The sequence below is a fragment of the Haliaeetus leucocephalus genome, unplaced genomic scaffold, assembly GCF_000737465.1.
Source record: "Haliaeetus leucocephalus isolate CR32 unplaced genomic scaffold, Haliaeetus_leucocephalus-4.0 Scaffold556, whole genome shotgun sequence".
Lineage (NCBI taxonomy): Eukaryota > Metazoa > Chordata > Aves > Accipitriformes > Accipitridae > Haliaeetus > Haliaeetus leucocephalus.
Genome location: NW_010972992.1, coordinates 4,709,277 through 4,726,965, shown reverse-complemented (window position 1 = coordinate 4,726,965; position 17,689 = coordinate 4,709,277). Strand labels below are relative to the sequence as shown.

Genomic DNA, 17,689 nt, shown 5'->3' with positions numbered 1-17,689 from the left:
TGTCTACAACTTATAATTCAAGAACTTTTGCACTCATAATTGGAAAAATTTCAATGGCAAAACAAAATAACAAAAGACATATTGGAGTGTGGTTTAATTTTAATGCCAAAGAAGCTTTTGTCTTTGCTCAGGTGTCAGCTTATTTTCCCACTTCTTGGTGCCTCAGCATGTCTCTGCTGCTGCTTCTAAAAGCAACAAAAAACCTCAGAGCCTCAAAAACAAACTTGCAGCAATTGAATTTTTGGTCTTTTGGAGACTCTGCTGCTGACAGTCTCCTCTCTTTCTGCTTTTCTCACATGCTTTTGCTGATGGTAAAGGATGATTGATCTTGCAGAGGAGAGGAAAGAAAGGAGGAGAAAGGTGTTTTTTTCCAGAGGTGGTGTGATTTATAAACTGCTAGCATTCGATCTGTACCAATTGTGTCTCCTTAGACAGTTAGGCCTGAAGAAGATCAGTTATAAGTTAGCAGTATTTTACCGTTGATTGTTTCTGGAAAAAAAACTATTTAAACCACCACTGCCTTTACTGAGACGGTTCCTGCAATACCTGATTTCAATGCCAAATAGACTGTTCTAAACACTATGCCGTGCTGTAGGTTCTGTATGGAAGGTGCTTTGCCAACTTTGCATTTTTTACCTGAGGTTCATTTAGGAAATAGCTCAGCAGTTAGATATGCTATCTGACTCTGCCTGGTTGCTTCCCCCACAGTGAGTCCAGCAGAAGGAAATGTATGCTTCCAGCTCAGGTATTTTGGTGCAAGTCCCACATCTGAGCGCAGTGCCACCATCCTCGTGAAGCTGAGGTGCTATTTTGTATGACACACGGGTATACATTTCCTTATGCTGAGGGGGATAATGGCTAACAAAGGGCTGGTAACTTACTAACCCAGCTGACACAAAAATAATCCAGAACCACTTGATCAGTGCTTTGAGCTTCTTGTTTTCACTTAGCTAGACTCTTATTTCAGGCCACAGAGGAACATGTGGTAACCTGTGGTTGCCAGATGCAGCTTTGTTGCCTGAGGTTTCTCCCAGCCATGCAGGCCAGAGCATGCAAACACCTTAACTCAACAGTATTAGAGGATTTTAGCCCCAAAGCCTCTAATTTCAGGTGCTGCTTTTTTACACTGGCCATGTGCTGGTGTCTGGACCAGAGGATAGTACTACAGAATGGAGCTCAGGTAACGAGGGATTGTTAGTGGGTTTGTGTGTCACTTGAAATCAAATCTGCTCCAGCCCGAAGTGGCTGACTGGTCTGCTCTCACAGTGGCCGTGGCTCATCTGCCAACTCAAAAGCATTTCGTACCCTGCCCAGCAGAGTTGGGTGTATAAAGGGGCCAATGTGAGTTCATTAAGTGCCTTTCCCTGGACAAGATTTTTGACAACACTGTTGCTCTGCTTCAGTGGAACTGATGCAGCTGCAACTTGGGACAGCATTGCCTGTATGTCTGCCAGGCCAGTGCTTTTGTCCTTCATTTGCTACCAGTGAAAGTGGCTGGGCGTAAGAGGATACTTGGGCTGCAGTCTAAAATTTCTTAGCAACTCTGCAGACTATAGGGGGGTTGAAGGAGAACCCAGAGCTAGCAACCAAGTAAGCATCTCTGCTGCTGCTACTTCTGGTCTTTCTGAAGCCCTCACTGACATCACTGCATGCAAACTGACACCTTTGTGGCCCTTTACAATTCTAAATATGTTATACCTATATCCCATTCTTTCCTTTCTATTAACTCCTCCTTTCCTACATCTGTGCTTTGCATGCCCTAGTGAACTGAGCTTGGGTGTGTCAAAGGGTGAGGACAAGAGGGGAATATAAAAATGGTGTAGTGGTGTTTTATTTTGGCTTTATGAATATTTTTCAAGTACGCTGAAATTATGTGAAGCTAATAATCATGCTTAGATACTATAGAAAGTATGTATCGATGTATTGTGGACAAATTATACTCTATAAAAATTAATATAATTAATAGCCAGATGATTGCTCCAGACTGACTCCGCTCATGAAAGCAGGGAGCTGTGGTGTATGGCTTTGCTTTGGTTTTTAAAGAGATGCTTTTGAAATTGTGTGCTGTCACATATAACCTGCTAGTTTGTTCCAGGTGTGCCGTCACCTGCAAGTTCGCTTGGGGCCTCTTTGAGCCATAGCAGATGCTTTCATATGAAAGGGGCAGTACTCAGTCCTGAAGTGTACCTTGAGTCATCCTCTGTAAAGACTCATTTTGGGACCAAAGCTATCGAGTACACAGGCAGGGAAGAGGTCCTATGAATATTATTATCATGCCAGCAAGTCTGGATTTTTGTAGACATGGGATGTGCATACACACAGCCCACACACACCTTTGTGCCACCAGCTAGGAGGGAAAGCAAAATTGATGCCAAACGTCTGTCTGTACTGTAGAAGGTATTAGTGCAGGACCTGGCAGCTGGAGCATTTTCAGCTCTAATTCAACCCTCCTTTTTCATCTAAAGCAAGGCAACGTGTAGGAGAAAAGAATTCTTAGTCCTGGCAGCTAAAGGTTCTAGTTCTCTAAGTCACGTACCAAAATCTTAATGTGTCTGAGACCTGTGCCCTTTTTTAGCATTATTCTCCCCTCTCCCTGTGCCTGTTGTTTATTCACTATATTGCTCTCTACTCCTGATTCTGCCAGCTTGACCAGAGGCGCAGGTTATGGCACTGACTGATGTGATGCAGCAGACCAGACGAGTGACTGTATGTCAGCTCACAGAAACTTGCCAGCAGTAAGGCAATAGTGAGCTGCTGCTGCAGTCTCCATGCTGCCTGGAGAAAATGGTGCAGTTGTACATGGATAACTCATAGGTAAATTATGATGGGATCTTAAGTCTGGAGGAAACGTTTTGTCCCATGACTGATACGTGGTTCCCTGGCTGCCTCCAGGCAGGTGAACCTAGGCACATACAGCAAGCTGCCTGACGGTGACTGCATCTAACCTTCTTACTTCATGTACTGAATTATCTGATAGTAGGAGTGGGTCCATCTACAGCCCTGTAGTCTGACCTGACCCATGCTCTCCCATGTCTCTCTCTATCCCAGGGGTGATGCAGCATCTCTGTTTAAAATGTGAATTAAAAAGGCACACATATACGGTGTTGTCTTTGGATAAGAGGGAGGTATTGGGACAGAGGAGGGGAGGCTCTGCTGGCAGGAGGTGTTTCTTCAGGACAGTGTACAGTCCCGTACCATGTAATACTCTTCTTTAAGCTACTTATTTATTTTTGAAGTATCTGTGTAGCAGAGTTGTGCCCAACTGTCTAGTAATGCTGTGATCATTGTAAACACTAATTAAGGTACCCAATTTTTGATGTTCACAATACCACGTTCTGAAATAAACGGCTTCCGGGCCCTGACTATTTCCACAAACTGTCTGACTCCAGAGCCTTTTCTTTTTTCTTTTTTTTTTTTTACTTTTTTTCCCTCCCTTCTTCTTCCTTTTTTGGTTACTTTTTCACTGTTACCAGAACAACTGTTATCACATGCACAAATGGCTTGGAGCAGTGCAGTAGTCTGAGAGCAAAGACACAGCTGCACTGCTCCATTCCAGGGCTGTGATGTGGCTGCTTCCTGCCTTATGATCCCCTTGATCTCACCTTTTTTCATCTGCTTCTGAAAGAAGCTTTAGTTCAGCTGACCATTCTCAGGCATGAAGTGCATTCCTGTGGCAGCACCCCTGCTTTTTAGCAGCATCTAGCCCTCTTGACATGACAGTGGCAAACACTAAAGAGAAGAACGCATAGAAAAGGAACAGGTTTTTGCACATGTTGCAGGAATTTACTTTGTTCAGAGCAGATCAATATTTAAGCCATTCTTTGATTGGCACTCAATCCTAAGGCATTAATATGCTATGCTTAAAATTCTTCAGCTCCTCTTTGCTACCCAGAAAAATTCCTTTTCTGGATCGTGCAAGACAAATGATTCATCAGGTGCCCAGAGGATCTGACTGCACTAACTTGGTGAGGTTGAGAAGTGGGGCTGTTAAGCAGCAGAGCCCATGGAAGTCCGATTCAAAAAGTTACAAGAGATCATGGTTCTGAGTGATAAATGATTGTAGTATCTTCCAGCCCATTAAGTGAAAAACTACCAAAAACCAATAAGCCAGATAAGTAGTCTTCCACTGCAGCAAGGAGCTGTGTAAAGTTGGTTCCTTTAGCCCAAAGTACAAAAGGTGCAAAGTTAGGAAAAAAGAGCTATGTTGTTCACAGGCAATGCTCTGAGTTGGCCTTCGCAGACATGGCACAGGGAGTGGTAGGTATCGCTCTTTCTGTTATGATTCATATCATAGTCCTGAGCTGCACTTTTAATTCCCTTTCCCATTTGTTTTCTCTTACAAAGCTGAGATGGACATTTATATCTGCTATTTACATCTGTATGTGTGGTGGGGCAAATGTGTGTATGTATGTGCACTAAAGGACTCTGCACATTTGCGAAGCATGACACCATTCCCAGGTCCTCTGGAACCTGAAGAGGTTGGGCAGTTTCTGCTGCAAGACTGACGAGTTCCTTGCTGCTGTTAAAGGCATGTGCTGCTTGCAAGCACCAGGAAGCTGGTTGGCTCAGAGGTTGTTCAGCCTGATTAAGCTGGTCGGGATTGTTGATGTCTGCCTCGTACTAGCAGATAAGTAGTTTTACAAGATATTTTAAATTGTAATCTTAACTCTAAACTCCTTCTTCTGGACATGCTAGCACTGCATAATATTGCTGCATTGCCTCTTTAATCTCCAAGAGAGAATGGCACACGCATAAATCATCTCACAGTGCAAGACTGAGATACGTATATTCCTTCACGCTCTGATTTATTATTGGCTTTCCTCTGACAGAAGAAAAGCCACGTTGCTGCTCTCATCTGTCTCTGTTTTCATCAGAAGTGAGATTAAACCTCCAAATGTTGCAGCTTGATTGTATGCTGCAAAGTCTGATATCTCAGTTTTAAAATATATACACTTCATACTTTGTTAGTACTTCATCATGACTTATTTGACAAGTGTATTACCTGTTTCTAACTAAACAAAACTCTTACAGGAGAACCTTGAGAGATCTTGTTCATATTCTAGACTTTCCTTCATCTATTTTATTCACTTGTTAAAAATAATACAAATTTCCTATACTTTCAACATTGCAACCTTCTTAGAATGCTCATTTTGGTGGCATGAGGACACAAGTGAGACTCCAAAGCTGACTCTTTATTTCTGATGCAGTGTAGTCAACTAAACCGTACACATAGACTAAGATCAGTACGTGATTGCAAGGAGGAATAGAAAGACGGTAAAAATAGGAGTAAGTTTTTGACAGATTGTTCGTTCTAGGTTGACTTTTAAATTTTAAACCACTGCAACGGTAGGTGATAAAATGGGATTACTGGAAATTGATTGCATAGTTTATTTGCATATAGTGATTGCATGTGAAATACTGTGGCAGTACTAGCTGCAAAAACTGTTTAAAATACAAAGTCCTCTCATACAGTTATTTTAGCAGTGAAACAGAAGTCAGTTATGCCTGTAGTACTTAAAAATCAAGCTAACTGGTACAGGTACCCTTAGTATGTTTTGTCTGTTATCTCTCGCCTTCTGTTCTCAAGTTGGACATGCTGTTCTACAGCTCCACTCTTTGACTTGGAAAGAACCCATTGAAAACCAACTCACAGACCTAGAAATACAATTGCCATTATTATTGGCAATTTAAATTTTTTCCAGGCACTGTAATAAGAGATTGCTTTTTATGCACTAGAAGCAAGACACTTCCTGGAGTGTATGCTACAGGAGCACAGTTGCCTCTGAATCGCTACACTAGTACATATTTGTGGCTAATTATGATATGCAGAGAAAGGAAAATGTAACAGTTTAGGCCTCAATTTAGGATTGGAAAACCCAGGTTTGTATCTCTGTTCTATCAGGATTTTTATGTGATGCTCGGCAAGTCACTCAGTTTCTTTTTGCTTCTCTTTCCCATCTGTAAAGTGAGGCTAGTGAGTCTTCATTACCTCACAGAAATATAATAAAGGCAAATGTATTAAAGATGTTTGAATGTTAGTTTTAAAACAGAGCTTTTGTGCCTAAGTCTTTATCTAGGTACCCATAAAAATACTTTTCTCTATACTGGCATCAGAGGTAAGATGTTGATTCTGATTTCTAAAGACAAAAAGCTAGTAGATAACTACTTGCTTCCCACAGTTATGACACTTCTAAGCATGTTGTTTGCATGTGCACATAACAAACATAAAATGTACTCTATTGTTGGTCCTATGTGTATCTGGACTTTGTAAACCATTCTGGTGGTCTCTAGGTAATTTTCTCATTCAGGGAGAGAACCAAGGTACTATGTCTATTTGCACTTGAGTTCCTGAACAGTTCCACCATTTTTTCCACCCTGTATTGTGGGACAGGTTGGTGCACAATAATTTAAGTAAGGTTGAGCAGTTCTTCCTTTCGCAGTTTCAGAGGTGTAGGAACATTCCCATAAACTCTTAAGCATTCTGCATCTTTCAGTCCTGCACTGAAAAATTAGTACAAACCTGATAACAAAGAAAGTGTTCATGCAGGAAGTACAACTGAGAGAGTGAGTTACTGGAATGTACTCATTGCTAAATGTCTGTCGTGTGTCATTTGCAGGTACCTTTCTGGGGATTCGATAACTCTCTTTCCCAGCGGCACTGGGACTGGCTTCCCTTCGCCTGCCACGTCTCTCTTTGTCCCAACACCACCCAGTATTCTCCAACTGACAAACCAACAGCTCTTCAGATCCCCACGCAGAACTTCTTCTTCCTCTCTTCCTGGTCGTCTCAACAGGGCACTCTCACTGGGTACCATCCCCTCCTTGGCCAGAGCAGGTAAGTGTGCCTGAAACTTTCTGGGCCAGTGGAAATGACAGTGGACTGGTACAATGCTTCAGAAGAAAATGGACTGCGAAGTATCCACATGTTATAGTCCTGTTTAGGGATTGCTGCTCCTGTGGCACAGAGGAGTATCCAGCATTGGTAATCAGTTTTTTGACATTAAGAAATTATGCACCATGCCATTGCCGTCTTGGTGAAACAAAAGTCACTGAGTGCTTGCCTGCTATGGGTTTACTGAAATCCAGAGGCTTTTCCAGGCATTCGTGGCAGTATGGCACAAGCTACAAGGCTCTGTGTGGGAGAGAGACAGAAGGAGCAGTTAGACATGGGAATGGAGAAGGGCAGCTTTTGGAAGTGATTGGGAGCGTTAGGATAACTGATCTGGCAAGGGTGATTGCTCCCTTCCTTCTAGCTGCTTTGTGTAGTTTGCTTTTCTTGCTACAGCTGAAGGGAGCAGAGCTGAAGGCAGGCTCTTCCCTAAGTCTGGATTTGATATGCATTAGCACAACTATTGAAGCTGCTTTAGAGACCCTGTTTCCTCTTGGTTTTAAGGGCTCGCTGCAATCTAGGGAAGATTTATAGACCTAAGGAAAGACTGTCTCCCAGTAACTCAGTAAGCCCTCAGTTTTTCTGTGCTTGAAACTAACAGATAATGTTCAAATGCTATTTGCCATTTCAAATAAATGCTAATAGCTAAACGCTATTGCAGTTCTCCATCCAAGGAAAATTAAGCTTTCCCCTGTCACTAACTGATTACCAGAAGGTCAGAGACCAAAATGTGGCAGTTTCTAGGATAACACTGCAGCAAAGAGAGCAGTCTTGCGGGGATTTTTTAGTTGATTTGACATTTCTCTAGTTCATGCTGCCAGCAGTTTTGCCAGATCCACTAAGAGCAAGAGAAAGACCAGCCATGCAAACCGTTCAGCGGCATGGCAGCTTTTGGCACAGCCTTCACCTTCCCAGTTACCTAACTGCCACTGGAAGGGCAGGTGCAAATGCACCAAATGCCTGGGATTCCCCCTGCATGCTAAACCACCCTTGTGAGGTCTGTGCTTTCTTTTGCTAAGGTGCAAAGCCAGACTGGAGAGAGCATGCTGTTGGGGCCGAATATTTTTTGCAAACAGCGAGGTTTTCAGCTTCCAAAGCTGTTTGCCTTGATGTAAATCAAATACCTAAGAAAAATAATCGATTTAAGGTCTTGATATTTCATTTGTAGCACTTCTTTTTCCTGACTTCAGTACTTTTCGTTGGTTTGGGTTTTTTTGTTGGGTTTTTTTTCTGCCTCATTATTATGGCTACCATGCCTGACAGCTAGATGGGAATTCATCTCACGCTATGATCTACCCTAAAGGCTCTTTTCATGAGAAAAGGATACAACCATATCATCACCTTCTTCCTTTTAAAGTAGAGGCAAGCCAGGCTGTGATACAGTCACAAGGCTGGTTTTGGAGCCTGCTGGACAGATCTGTTCTGCTGCAGCTGGGAAAAGTGGGTTATTCTGACGCTGGCACATAGCCTGCCCAGGAAAACAGGGACATTTTCCCTGCCTACATTTACCACCCGTCACCTTCTGAGATTGACGACAAGATGATGCAGTTACATTTCTGAAGGAGAGGCTTCCAGTAGCTGAGCCAGCTGGGTTCAAACTGTTTCATTTTTGCTCTTTAGATTCTGGCTACTTGTTCAGCGGAAGTCGACCAGCATCACAGTCATCTCAGTCCAAGGAATCTCCTACATCAGGTAATGCACTAGGCCTTCCAGAGCAAATGTCTTTGCAGGATTTGCAGTGAGTGTGCTGAAACACATGATGCAAGTTTAATTCTTTCCTACCTGCTCACATCCAGTGAAAATATCAGTTTTGCTGTTAGAAATGCTGCAGAGAGAATTCCAACTAAGAGTGGGATTGTATTAAAATAAGGTGCTGTATATGTTGGATGTCCTTTTCCCTGGAAGAGCTCACAGTGAAATCAGTGAGACGAACCAAGGATCCCTTCCCTGCTCTACAGCTGACTTGAGATTGCTTTGTTAGGAGACTTCAAACTGTTCCTAGGGCAGCGCTTTTGTTTCTCTTTCCTTCCCCAGCCCAAGGAACTGCTAGTTTGGCTACCCTGTCTGCTCTGCCCTTTTGGTCCCGTGTTCTCCAGTGACCTGTCTGTTGTCCTCCTGACCCCAGACGGATCCTTTGGCTGTTTGTGCTACTTAAGTGTTTGCTGCGGGAAATGCAGTCACAGCCTGGGCTAATGCCATTGTGCAGACCTCCTCGCATCCTGATAAACTTTTCCAACAGCCTTTAAAGGACATGCCAGAACAGTTAAGTTACCTGCAAAACAGCATGTGTAATGCAGGCTCTCCTGAATGGATACAACTGAGCAGAGAAAAAGCTTACCTGACTCCTGATAAACCCTAGTCTAAGTCATTCTTGAGTGTACCAAAATGCATGTGGAATTTCTCCATGTTTTCCAGTGGGGGAACTGGAATGAATAAAGACTTCTAGTACAAGATATGTTGGACATTTGCAATTCCAATTTCCTTTTCTTGTAGAATTGTTAAAGAAAACTGTGCCTATTGTATTGGGATTATAATCTCATTATGTTCTCTTTGGGGATGTTTCAATTTCAGAGCACTTCTCCCTGCTGTCAGGCAGCTGTGCTCCCTCCCGCATCCCCTCTCCAGCACCATCAGTGGCTGGCTCTGTAACTTCCAGCTCAGGTTCCTTGCGGTACCGCCGGCCACTCATCAGCCCTGCCCGCCTGAACCTGAAAGGACAGAAGCTGCTGCTTTTCCCATCTCAGAATGAGGCTCTGCTCACCCCAACTAGCTCAGAGGAGCACACTCACTCAGACAGCAACATCTTTGCCACCGAGTTGTCCTCCTTTCCAAAGAAGAAACTCAGTGAGTGGGGAATGAATGGTATGCTGGCAGCCTGCTGCACTCCTGGAAATGCATTTGTAGAAAGGAGTTGGCTTGCAAGCAAAGCCGCACGTCATCTAGGCCACACAATAGATGGGGAACCTTCAGGAAAAACCCAGGTGGTGATGTCTGGTGGGCTATTAAAGCTCCCTTAAGAATCCACTGGCCTGGAGAGCCTCTTGTCTGCCAAAACACATGTCCTTTTCTCACTTAGTGGTGTCCTAGGGATACTACTGCCACTGCCTTCGCCCTTGTTTGGATAACTCCTTTAACCACGGATGTGGTGATGCTGATATGGACAGTGTATGAGACAAACATGCAGGCAACTTCTGCTGCACAGCAGTGAAATTTGCCTTTTGTTTCCAGCTCCTGTCCTCAATACTTGCATGGTTTTACCAGGCAACCATTCATTACTCATGTCTAGCTTTAGTCTGGTAACTTCTGCTACTTTTGGCTTCCACCGGTGCCTTCTGAATTTTGCCATCTTTTTCTCCTTGCAGATATGAGATCTGCTGTGGAAGGAGGGAGTATTTGCAGTGATAATTCCATCAAAAAGGAGGATCACTCATCACACTCATCTACGTGTGTGGTGGACACAACTACCAAAGGGGAAGATTTGGCAGGCTGGAGAGGTAGGCGCAAGGCATGCGAGTGCTTTGTGTATGTGTGAGCATCTCTGTGAGGGTAACTGAGATCTTTCCTGTGCTGTAGCAGTGATCTGATCTTGAGATCAAATAAATAAGTAGTGGCAAAATGGATCTTCTGCCTGCTGTTCTAAGACCTTAATAAGGCTATTCCTATTCTTTGGACTGTTTGACAAATACTGACAGAGTGCTAAACTGAGACGGAAGGAAAGGGGTGGAGATGCAGGTGTTGAGAAGAGCGATGAGATGATTATATAGAATAGGAATAGAGAGAATATATAGAATATGTAAATAGAACCAGAGAGAGCAGTGGAATCTGTCCTGATAGGAAAAGTTTTTCAGCAATTTCTGCTTATGGTGAAAATGCTGGGCAAAGAGAGAGAAAGAGCACAACGCATGTTCACTGTTATTTATCTCATCAATTCCTTAATATCTCTTTCTACTATTCCCTTTTTTCCTTTGTGTTGTCCTCTCCTACTAAGGTCATTTTGGTAACTCCGCTCTCCGAGGTCTGCTAGCCGTGAGTCTGACTCTCAATGCTGTCTTCACATCAGCCTATGTCTACCGGAGCCTGCGCTGATTTGTGCCAACACTCCCGTTCTTTCTGGTTCCACCTGCTTCTGAGGAGACAAGAAGAATTCAACCACGGCTTCATGTCTAATGGCCATGCCATTGGTGCATGCTGTTCTTTAAAAAACTACTGTATGCTCTACTGTCATGACAAGGAACCCAGGTAGCTGCTGCCATCACTTCCAGGTAGAAGATATCACAGGATTGTCCCTGGAGGTGTCAGGCAGAATTCCCCGAAAGCTCCAGTTCAAAGCAAGAGGCCAGTCAAATGGCCCATGTGCTTTCTTTCAAAGGAACTGACCTGAGACACAAGCCTGAAAATGTGTAAGCTACATTTTTAGGAACCTATCCCCAGCTCTTCTTTCTGACATATTAACCTCGTGTTGGTGGTGCTGGTAAAATGAAGAGAATTAGAACAAAGGAGCTGGAGAAGAGGGATGGCTTAGTAGCTGGTGCTGGGCTTTGGCTACTGTAACAGCATTCCCAGCCTCTTTGCCCAGTGGTTCCTCTTATCTCTTCCCTTTGGCACTCTTCTCTAAATTATCAGTGAATTTTCTTTAGTTGCCTTAAGCTTGCCTAAGCACATGGATGACCTTGGCTGCTCTGTCATATTCTTGCATCTTATATGTCTGTGTGCTTCCACCTGGGCTGTGCCCTGAGGCCACTTTCACCAGCTGCCATTCTGGTCATGCTGGTTCTCAGAAACTGCTGTCTGTACATACCTCCAGCCAGCACTGTTGCTGTAGGTATACACAAACCCCAGACAGACATCCTCTTGTGGTTTGCTTTAGAAGGAGGAAGCCTGTGCTTTGCTTTACCCAGGAGGCATTAATTTTGTTACAGTTAATTCTGTAATAAGAAAGGATCCCTCTGTGATTTGCGCCACAGTCAAAGGGCTTCAGCTCACAACTCTGACTGCTGGTGTTTCCAGTGAAGCAGCAAGTGGCATAGCTTGTTCTTGCTGTAAGACGCACAAATCTATTCTATTAGAAGATAGGTGAGGAGCTGTGTGATTGTATACATTTATCCAAAAACCTGACGTCTCAATTTGATACCGGGATTTGCTAAGTAACCATTTAAGAGATTTCTTACTTAGGTAAATGCCAAGGTGCTCTTGGCGAGAAATGCCAAACCTGCTTCTGGACAGTTCAGCCTTCTGGAGAGATTCTTCTTTTCTAACCCACAGGAAGTAGCCCTAGATTTTCAAAATCAGTTTATAATTTGGGCACTTCTGCTTTTGGGTGAATCTTTAGCATTGCTTTGAATTCAGGGGCCATTTAGAGTATTGTGCTGAATATTCAAAATCATGTAGTTCATTTTAGGGAAAAAAAAATATTGATCTTTATGTTTTGATTCTTAAATCCCAAGTGCAGAGAGAAAATTTACCAACGTGTCAAGGGGACCTGGTGAAAAGAGAGCCAACTGACATTAGCTATGTATTTCCTGAAGCAGGACTGACACTATCAAGATTTTTTTTTTTCTGTTGTCTCTTCCTTTGGGCTCCTTTACCTCAAACTTCTTTTCTCTTTCCTCTCCCTCACCCCATTGTCCTGTGTTTGCATCTTGACTTACAGTGTTACACTTACTGTGTCTTTTCCTCCCTTTCAGTTCTGCTGCTGTTCCCTCTGTTATAGTCTTGCATGTGCACAGAAACAAAGTGTATCTCTGCTGGTAATTCTCTGCTCTGAACCTGAAATTCACGCCTTGGAGTGATGATCACCCTTCCTTTCACTTCATTTTTTTTCTTGCACGTTTTAATTGAGTTCCTACCGCAGCCTCACTTAGTACATCAAGTGAGCGATAGGCAGGCCCTAATCAGCATGCTATATGACAGATTAAATGGGACTTTACTGCTGGTGATTCAAGCACTAAAAAAATTAAGTCTCTCTTTGTCTCTTCCATTTCTTCCTGCATTGTTTCGGCAGCCCACTTCCAGCCACTGCTCCCCATCCTCCCTTGTTAGCGAGGCCTGCTCATCGCCTACTCTGCATCTTAGAGGCAGAGAGCAGACCCCTGCCCACACGTCCTGATCTGAGAGACTGTGGAGATGTCATTCGTGACTCTGCATCTTTCTCTCAGCATCTTTAGAGTGTTGGCAAAGGGCTGCACAGCCAGCACCTCCTATACTGAGGGCCTAGGTCCGGGATAGAGACCTGCAGCAGAAAGATGTGCTGCAGGTTGATGATGAATTCTTTTGTAACTTGCATGAATTGTTACTTGTAGCCAAACTGGACCCATAACCTTGCTGTTAAGAGACTTTTGTCCCTTTTATAGACTTCAGCAGGCTCACTTGAGCATGTGTATAGGCAAGATGCTAGCAGACCAACTTACAAGCTTCTATTTAGACCTCTGCTGTTTGAGTTTGATGGTGTCCTGGTGCAGTGTGTGACATCCCATTCATGGATCCTTGTCCTGACTTCCAGCATACCCGGGGGCCTCCTATGCAGAGACAAGCCTGCCAGAGAATACTGTGGGTTTGCTTGTCTTTATTATGCCAACAGATGTGCACTGTGACTTCACGTATGCAAACTTTCCACTTTCACCTCCCAGTCTGCGCTGAGTTTTACCATCGCGCTCACCTGGAGTCCAAGTTGGTCTCTGTCTCTACCAGATTGCAATACAGATTTTCTCCTCCTTTCCAGCAACCAAGGAGCTGCAGCCTCTCCACACACCTCTTCTTGTCCGTATTTCAGAACAGGAACACTTTAACGTGTCACACTGCACTTCTGAATCTGCTCGCTGAAACTGTTCTTGGAAGGGTATTTGGTGACCTTGTCCAAAGCAATATAAAGACTTTGGATTTTATTGCTGAAGAGGGAAGACAACCAACTTTTTCATTCTGGTGCTAGAACACTCTCCAGTGGTGCTTTCACGGTTGTGAAGCCTTCGCTTGAATAGTACACACGAGTATACGTGTGTATGTGTGTGCGTGTGCATGCATATGTATAAAAACATTTGGAGGGTTTCTTCATTTCAAAAGATCTGAGCCCATGTTTGTCTTTATATTGTTGGCCTTAATCTAGCTCTTAGATACTGTGTCTATCTTGCTGCTGTTTTCTATATGAAGCTGGTTTGGAGGAAACAAAAGATTATCTGGTCCCCCTGTAAAAATCTTTGTGACTGATGATGTTAATATTCATACAGTGTTGTTCAGGGGTGAGATTTTATTTTTCTAATATTGTTCCTACTGTAAAAGCTGTTGGAGTGTATGGAATGGAGAAGTTCTTTACAAAATGGTCTGATAAGGATTTGAGCGTTACTTAATAATACCAACAATTAAATGATCAGGTGGGATATAAATGAGCTCCATTTCCGGACCTTTTCCATTACCTGCCTTCCCCTGAAGATACCCAGGTACTTTTTCTTTGGATATGGGCTTGTTAGGCACGTTCTGAGACCTTACAGAGACTTTCAATGATTTTGCTGTTCCGAATTAGGAAGAATTTGGATTCTAGAGTCTGGTTCCAGTTCCGCAGTCTGGGTAGTTTGGCAGATGTGACAAATATTATGCACATGTGACAAATATTATGCACATATCTATTTGATGGGATAGAGAGAATTGGTAGAACGAGCTGCTGATTTCTGAAGGTCGTCATATCTTTTTACATAAAATATTAGGCATTAAATTGGTTACTGTGGCAATGTGGAAAAAAACCTCATTGCTGGCATACGTACGCTAGATTCACTGAATTTTAGGCTGTCTGCTCAAGCAACCAATGTGGCCTGTGAATGTTTTATTCCCACTCCTCCTCCTTGGGTGATGGGAACATCCATAAAACACTGCTGAACTGACTGGGTTCCTTAAAACAGGGCAGCTGGAATCAACGGCTTGTGTTGCCTGTGGATGCTGCTATATTTTTTTTCTTCCAAGCACCATTCCTGGAAATAACTATGGTCTTAATCTCTCTCACAGACATTTGTTAGAAGGCTAGAAATGGCCAATTTGGCCAATACTTTTTTTTTTTCCTTTTTTAAAAATATACGTTGCATCCAGAAGTTATCATCGCTGTGTCCTGTGGTGGGAGTAAGGCACAGAGTACTTCTGGGTGGAGTAGGTATCTAGAGAGGGCGAGGAGGACAATTTTGAGTCCTAAACCTTATTTCCTGTGAAAGAAATACTGTATGTCATGTGTGTAATACTTGTTTGGGGAGCTCTAACACTGTACAGTTTAGTTAAATGCCCTCCGAGGGAGGAGCAGCTGTTCCTCAGAGGTTTTTAGTTCATGCTTTGTGTTTGAAGAGGAATATTTTTCTTTAAAAAATAAAAAAATGTTTAAGTTTTCACCTTAGTGTGTTTGTTTCTAGGGGAGCTGAATATTTTGGGGGGAAAGGGAGACAGTATTTGTGCTTGTGTGTGGTCAAATCAACTTTGATCTCTTCACTCTTCTAAAGCTAGCAAGAGCTAAGAGAAAGCACAAAGCTTTGTGAGCTTCCCCGAAGCAAGGAGAAGCTCGTGACCTTGATTTGGAAATGGAAGAAGTCCATTGTTATGCTCTGAAGGCTTTCCATCAATTAAAAGGGAAGTCACCTCCTGCCATTAACTGATGTTCTGAACTTCTCCCTGGATGCAGCTGCAGGGACCTTCCTGTCTTGACCTCCTGTAGGGTAGGGACTGTCATTTACGCACCTGTTTCCTTAGAACCCTGACCTCAGCTGATGGCTGCAGGGTCGCATGGTAGCACCAGCACTATTTTGTTTTGTCTGGATTTTCAGGACTTTGGGAGGCAGGGAAGAGGGGGGTGTAAGGGAGGTACTGAATGCAGGTGCTTTGGTCCTGACCCAGTCATCTTCCAAACGTGCGCATGTTGGCAAGAAAGCCAAGAGGATTATTTATATGGATAAGGACTGAGCACGTGTAAGGGATGTTTGGTGAAGCCCCAGAAGTTGTCCCAAGATAAGCACAGTCACAGAGTGTCAGCAGTGGTCCGGTTATATGCACACCTTACGATTTGTGTTCATTTGGGACCTAAGGGATTTTTTCCTCTGTGAGATGGGGGCTGAGAGTGTCTCTGAGATTTTGGTTTTATGCGTTATTTTATGACCTTTATGTTTTTAATGTCATGTAAATTAAGAGACAGGTGGCATAAGCTTTTCGACTTAGGCTTTCTAAGCACAGGCTTCAAAGGCTGTAGTTTTCCTCCATTTATACTTTTATGACTTATGTTTTACTTTGTTAAAATGTGCTGCTGATGATACAGTAAAGGTTGAAAGATCAAGAAAATGAGAACGAGCAAGAGGGAGCCATGAGCAATCACAAAACTTAATTAAATGTTTGATGAATTTACGATCTTGCTGAGAAGGCACAAGCAGAGGCCTTGCTTGATAGATAGGGCTGGAAAAGATAAGAACTCCTGCCTTTGTTCTCGTCCTTGTAGATAATTTAGCTTAAACTAGCCATATGGATTTACATCACTAATGAAAACTTAGATCATAAGAGCACTAACAAGCATTTTTTAAGGGACTAATGAGCATTCTTTAGGAAAGGACATTTGCATATGCTAATAGTTTCCCCGGAAAACTAATGAATACATGTACTTAACCTGCACAATTAGGCCTGACGGTGTGCAGGATAGGTGGAGCGTGCACCCAGCGCTGCAATAAAGAGTGCCTGCTTTCTAAAACTCCAAGATCGAGTCTTAGAGAGTTTCTGAACTGCCGATTTACGGTATCACTGATTTGTTGTAAGACCTGGCGATGTATTCTGTCTTGTCTTTAAATACCTGGAGAGAAGTTCTGTGCATTGCTATGCAGGAAGGGATGCATTCTCAGACACTCTTCCTTTCTCCCCCTCTTTTTTCAGTGTTAGAGACCTGTTTGGTTCTGCAATCTGTTTTTATTTTCAACAGTGGTCTGTTTACTTGCTTTTCCATTACACAGGGCTGGCAGGAGATCTAAACTGTGGTCATACAGGTGAGTCTTCCTGGGCTCCATCAAAGAGCTTCCTTCTGCTGTTGGCAGATTTGTTACAACCAGTAGGGATGCTTCATGCTTAATAATTTAAATATTTCCATCCAGCCCACTGAAAGTTTTCTATTCAAAGACCTGTACAGTATTTTTAAAATATGAGACGTGATAGCATTGTTTGACCCACCGCTGTCAAGCTACTGTCGGTAGTTTTTGTAAACTGAGAACAACAGCCTGATAGTCATCGATGTTTTCCTTCTGTTTCTTAGCTCTGTACAACTTTCGGAAAAAAGGAACTGATTCCTTCCAGACTAGTGAGTTGTGATTTTTTTCTAATTAAGGGTTGTTGTTGGGCTTGGGCTTTGGCTTTTTTTTTTTTTTTTAATTAATTAATCAAGGGTGACCAAAGACAGACTTTTCAAAGGAGGCCGCGTGTTGTAATTAAATTACTGGCATCGTGCCACCGGTGGCTCTTTACAGACGGATGCATGGTGAAGCGCGGGGTGAGCCGTGTAGCGCTCGCACAAACGCGACGCCGATAAAAACCAAGACCACCGCCGCCGCCGCACGGAGCCCTGCTCCTCCGCCGTCCCCCCTCGGTACCGGCCGAGGATCTGCTCACACACATTTCCCCTCTGCGGCCGTGATGCCGGGGTACCCGCTGGGGGGGGACGGTGATGGTCCGCGGTGCCCGAGTGCCGGATGCGTTTGCGTCTGTAATTAATTAGGTGTGCAGCTGAGCCCCTCACCTCACCGAAACGGTAAGAAGCGATACATTCCGCTGGTCCTCCCGCAGGTACTTTGCCGGGGGATGCCCTCG

At 43.5% G+C, this 17,689-nt stretch overlaps 1 protein-coding gene across 1 annotated transcript in view; it reads left to right on the top strand.

Annotated features, from left to right (window-relative positions):
* TMEM201 (transmembrane protein 201) overlaps positions 1-15,253 on the top strand; it is a gene marked incomplete at its 5' end in the record, with an annotated part of 30,306 nt that extends 15,053 nt beyond the window's left edge. Inside the window, 5 exons of the mRNA XM_010577530.1 lie at positions 6,618-6,835; positions 8,510-8,581; positions 9,461-9,751; positions 10,252-10,383; positions 10,878-15,253. Coding sequence (XP_010575832.1) covers positions 6,618-6,835; positions 8,510-8,581; positions 9,461-9,751; positions 10,252-10,383; positions 10,878-10,975 — 811 coding nt within the window. The remainder of the gene's footprint in view (positions 1-6,617; positions 6,836-8,509; positions 8,582-9,460; positions 9,752-10,251; positions 10,384-10,877) is intronic.
* Positions 15,254-17,689: the final 2,436 nt, after the last annotated feature.